Below are 6,000 nucleotides of genomic sequence, written 5' to 3'. Positions count from 1 at the left end.
CCCACCATTGTTTGTTTACATGCGTGAGTTAACAGTTAAAGGTGCAATAGTTAACTCATAACTGTGTAATAACAATCATATTGGCGTAGCTTACACCCCTTCATAAAAATAGATCGGTCCATGTAAACTGAACGAGGGCAAACGGGATACGTTTTTCTATATCGGTGAATATCATCTCGTGCCTTCGTACGTTGTTGGGGGATCAGCTATTTACCGTTAGCTACTGTTAGTAAATTCCAAACCTCTGTGACTCACGAACCGCTCGCGCGAGAGCTACGAGGCTCCTGTTACTACTTTTATGGTAGTTTGGGCGCTCGCATCGTTGAATGGGTACAGCTGTCAAAAACACCCAACACCCCTTTACGCGTGATATTGGACTTAACCTGACATAGAAGTTGGCCATTTACTTTGGAGTAGAGAGAGGCTAGGAGTGATTTTGTTAAGTGATTTTTCTAAACTAGTTACAAAGATTATGGTGCTATAGTTGGGATTTGAGTGTGTTTTTCATTAGAAGGAGTTTTTATAATTTAGTTTTTTTCATTTGTTCTAATATTGTAAAGATGTCGTCACTAAGTTTAAGTTTAGGATTTAGCTGTTTTAAAAGTTTGAAAGGAGTAAGAATGGGGTCGAGTTCCATTGGGACTATGGTTCTACTATGTGTTCTTGGAATATGGACGAACCTGGCATCGGGTTATAACGTTGATGTCGATTCACCTTTGATACATGCTGGAGAGACTGGAAGTATGTTTGGTTATGCTGTTTCACAACATATAGACCAAGCAACAAGTTGGTAAGTTACAAAAATTTTCAATTTTCTTTTTAACCGTAAAAGTAACTCAAGTTTATTAATTAACACCTTTTCGGGTCAATTAATTAAAGTTTTTGTTCTCTCTTACACTTTGACCCTATTTTACATATTTTTTTATTTTGTTTGGATTGTATCCTGCCAAGCTTTTATTTATAAATTTACTTGGACGTAACAAATAGTAAGTGTACAAGGATCGCACCACACATAAACAATTACACAAGACAAACCCACGAACAGGACACAATATTCATATATATTACGACCAATCGGAAGCTTTAATGTATGTGTTTTGGGGGTTTTGGGGTTTTTTTTTTTGGGGGGGGGGGGGGTATTTGTTTTATCCTAGTCCCGAAATGACCAAGTATAATATACAGAATATCATTTAAGACGCTCATTTATTTAAACAACAATAAAGTTGCATATTCGAATATATCCGGTTCATATATAAAACGCCAGAAAAATAAATTGATTAACAAAGTTTTAGGGTTTGCCCAGAGCTAGGTTAATTAATTATAAAATAAGGATATATATAGTTACTAATTAAGCTTGTCTACATTATAAAAAATATTCTCACTAAATTTTATTTTTACAAATGTTTCGACAATTTAATTTATAGTTAGTTTAACTCGCAGCGATAATTTGAGAGTATAAAATAAAGCGTATAAAAAAACCCTTAAACAAACATTTAAAACCGTGTATCTATAAATAACTGAATACCACCTACACGTCAGAATAATTTTTTGTTTTTGTAGTAAAGCCAACTAAAACTCGTGTTAGTCCCAAAATGACCTAGTTGTGTTAAATGGACAAGAAACGAGCCTATATTTCATTCATTAAGTAAGAAATATAATCGACAAACTTTATGAATGACGTACTAGCACACGTCCATTACTCTTTAAGCTATTTGATACTTCCAGGTTTCTTGGGTTCAACTCAAAGCAACCTCACACACAAACAATCCTTTAATACGTCTAAAGGGAAGAAAGGGTACGGTTGGCTTTTCCGTAGATCTACTTTCGATTTCTTTTAATCTACACAGACTGGTTACGTAAATGATTTGAAATTTACTTCATATATTGGACGAAATAAAAATTTCCCAGCATTCGATTCATTAAGAATGATTCGTTGAATGAAAGAACAGGGAACTCCTATCCGTTTAGCGTCCGTTTATATTTAAATTCATTATTCATCGTATTGTTCATTCAATGGCAACTCCTTTCCTTCTCGTCCCACCGGATATTGAATAAAACCCTAGTGGTGGTTGTGAAATGAAGGAACTCCTTGACATCTTATTTTAACCACAAACATCTACTCTGTGAAATAACCGTGGCGATGATTGTACAGTTTAAATTGTATTGTATTAAAGTTACAGTATGAGTTTTACATGGTTATATAACTTTCTTTTCACGAAATGAGTTCAAATATATAACTTTTACAGCTTTCAATTCATGACATGATATATATTACAACTTTCTCAACGCGAAATGAATTAAAATATATGGTGGTAAGAAGGATTTTTCAGTTATAAAAAACTGTCAACATTTCACACAACACTCAATTCTTTATCAACAATTAAAAGATCATTTAGCCGATATGACATTGTGAATATTCAATGAAAGCATGACTGGGTTTCAATTGTCACATATTATATTATCTAAGATAGGTGCGTATAATAACGGTTATTGGGTGTACTTGTACATCCTTAATAACAGGAGTAGTGATATTAGACCTTCTCGACAAAAGAGTCATGCAATGGGGTTTAACGTCCTATTTTTCACAAGAATACGTCAAGCGGTGTTCTATGGGGAGAAATATGCACCGACAGCAGCGCTATGGGCGTATGGCCTACTCTTCTTACATGAACGTGTATTTCGATTTCCAACTGGCCAGGGATCTTTAACGTACTATCAATAATCCACACGGGTTTCCGTGGGGTTCTTTTCGAATCTGAACGCTTAGACGATCTTCTCTGCCTACCCTGCATCTATGACAAGAGTGATCAGTCCGCACTGGGATCAAACCCGGTATCACCTGATTAGCCAAGCAGCGCCTATGCTCACTGAGACACGGCAGCGTCTATACTCACTGAGACACTGAAGCGTCTATGCTCACTGAGACACTGAATCGTCCATCGTGGCTCCTGTCTAGAGGGGTTGGATGGCCGAATGGTTAGCAAGTGCGTTCTGTATCATAAGGTCCGTGATTGAGTCAACTGGCGGGGTTTCGAATCCACGGTTGTACGTGACAAGGAGTAGGGTCGTCTGTCCAACCTCGTGGGTTTTCTCCGGGTCCTCCGGTTTCCTCCCACTGCTAAAGACCCCTACGCACAAGGGAATTATTGAAATAAAATAGAACCAATGACGTAGTTTGTGTCGAGTGTACGCTAAACCCCATTTCTCCCTCTCTCTCCCTTTCTAGATGGAGTACATGTAAGTATGCCCTGTTCCGTACATCTTAATATTATACCAATATAATAATGAATGACTTAACAACAATCACGTCATTATATCGTATATATTTTACAATAGATCGTGAACTAGGACATTACGATATTTGTTATTCATGCATACATGTACAGGTTTTATGTCGTTATAATTCTACCGGAACATATCTTTATTGTATACACGTTAATAGTACACACAATATACTTCAAGTGTTTTCTCATTTAACTACACAGTGTAAACTCAGTGAATTATACATGCATAGATACACATGTAGAGAGAGAGAGAGATAGAGAGAGAGAGAGAGAGAGAGAGAGAAGAGCGAGAGGGGGAGAGGGGGGGGGGGGGGTAAATATCACTCGACACAAAGGTTCTTCTTGGCCAACGTCGGTGTTTTAATCCGGCACATTCTTTGGCAAAAGAAAAATATCCACTGTCAACGCATTGTTCCTTTAAGGCTGTAACATCTCTTTACGCGTACTTATACACCTACTGTATTCTACATGCATCTAAGCTTACTTTTTACACATTGGTGTGCACGTAAAAGAACCCACGACAGTTGGAGTTTGAGTTCCTGAGTACGTAAATGATCCCTTGCAAATCGAAATTCGTTCGGGCAAATTTCCCTCATAGCACACTGTACATTGGATGGCGCATGCCCGTCTTCATTAATTCAGTGGGGGCACAACAGTAGGACGTTAAACCCAATTTATTTTGTAATCTTACTGTCCCTTGAAAGCTGTATATGTACTTGTATATAAGCTTACAATCATGTCTGATGTACATGTATATATATAGATGGTCGTTTTATTTGTACAAGAACCAGTGTTACGACTATTCCCGACCTTTATACGGTCCACCTATAAACTTTACATTCACATATTTAAACAGTTTTATAAATAAACCTTCTTTCATTGTATATCCAGGCCATCTTCAGATAAAAGCGTGTAATATGCATGCGAGTTGCTTTAAACGGTTTTAGAAAATACTAAATCGAATTCTGGACGCACGCTTTAGATCATAAGATCTGTCATCTAGTAAAATGACCTGGTTTCGATCACACACGTGTGTACGTGACAACCAGTAGAATCGCCAGCCCAACCCCGTGGATATTCTCTAGGCCCTCCGGTATCCTCCCACTGATAAAAACCCCTAGGCGTGAGAGAATTATTGAAATAAAATTATACCGAAATTTAATCCCCGAGTTGACCTACATGTAGTTTGTGTCGAGCGGACGTTAAAACCCATTTTCTTATCTCTCTCTAATTCGAACTCAAGAACTAAGTATTGATGTGTTATTAAATTCAGAATTCTATATTTTTGAGAGACACAAGCGATTATTAGAATAAGAGTTTTTGACTTGGTTAAACAGGTCATGTGAATGTGGAGTAGAGGATATAATATATACAGTTACATCCATTAAACTTAACACAATCTTGTTGAAATATAGAACAAGTACTACATGTCATTTCAAAACCAGAATATCTCGTTTTACATATTATATTTAAATACCATGGGATATAAACATACCATTTATACAATATCTAATATAACATACAATATTTATAAAGAAAATAATATAAAATATTTATATTTCACAAAGTTTATAATATAAAATATTTATATTTCACAAAGTTTATAAATGATATTGTGCCTAAATATACAATATTTATGTATGCCTCACAGTCTATACTGTAGTTAGTATGAATGATATTGTACGTGATATACAATATTTAGTACGTACATGTATATATCACACGTGATACCCCACAGTTTGTAAATGGTATTTTACTTAATATACGATATAAACGATATTGTACGTATAGAGTACATAGTCTATAAATGATATTGTACGTCTAGAGTACATAGTTGATAAATGATATTGTACGTATAGAGTACATAGTCTATAAATGATATTGTACGTATAGAGTACATAGTCTATAAATGATATTGGACGTATAGAGTACATAGTCTATAAATGATATTGGACGTATAGAGTACATAGTCTATAAACGATATTGGACGTATAGAGTACATAGTCTATAAATGATATTGTACGTATAGAGTACATAGTCTATAAATGATATTGGACGTATAGAGTACATAGTCTATAAATGATATTGGACGTATAGAGTACATAGTCTATAAATGATATTGGACGTATAGAGTACATAGTCTATAAATGATATTGGACGTATAGAGTACATAGTCTATAAATGATATTGGACGTATAGAGTACATAGTTGATAAATTACATTGTACGTCTAGAGTACATACATGTACAGGGAATACGTTAAAACATACGGAAACTTTGCTGTGCGGACAAAATTCTCCCCACTCGCATTTCATTACATACGTGAGCATACACAAAATAATAGTATTTTAGTCTCATAATGTCCCAAATATTGTATTGGTGAGAAGTTCCGTTTCATTTCTTTGTAAAACAGTTCATTGTCCTTACTTTCAAGTAGGTGGGGTGTTAACTTTAAAAACAAACTCGAAACAATTTATGTAATGTATACATTGTATGAGTCGAGGAAGTACATGGCAAGCACATGTAGTCTGATGCCAACAGCCAGTTAGATCGTACAGCTGATAATATTATAGCCGTAGAAAATCTTCTATAAATATAATTAAATAATCAGGTATAAGACGAGATATGATCATAATCAATCAATCATCATACTGATCTACAACTAATCAATCAATTTAACATTTTATTGAATTACTGATATCCCTGTTCAGTTTAAC

At 35.2% G+C, this 6,000-nt stretch overlaps 1 protein-coding gene across 4 annotated transcripts in view; it reads left to right on the top strand.

Moving 5' to 3' along the window:
- Positions 1-368: 368 nt before the first annotated feature.
- The window catches only part of LOC126831533 (integrin alpha-V), a 93,443-nt gene continuing 87,811 nt past the window's right edge, over positions 369-6,000 (top strand). For 3 of the 4 annotated variants that reach the window (XR_008789230.1, XM_056103180.1, XM_056103181.1), the window contains exon 1: positions 369-790. Coding sequence is in view for 3 of the 4 variants with exons in the window: in XM_056103180.1 (XP_055959155.1) it covers positions 561-790 (230 nt within the window). In the remaining variant the exon portion in view is untranslated. The remainder of the gene's footprint in view (positions 791-6,000) is intronic. The other variant, XM_056103182.1, reaches the window with a different exon arrangement.

Source organism: Patella vulgata, chromosome 9, assembly GCF_932274485.2.
Source record: "Patella vulgata chromosome 9, xgPatVulg1.2, whole genome shotgun sequence".
Classification (NCBI taxonomy): domain Eukaryota; kingdom Metazoa; phylum Mollusca; class Gastropoda; family Patellidae; genus Patella; species Patella vulgata.
Note: the sequence above shows the minus strand (reverse complement) of the source record. Positions and strands in the feature narration are given on the sequence as shown.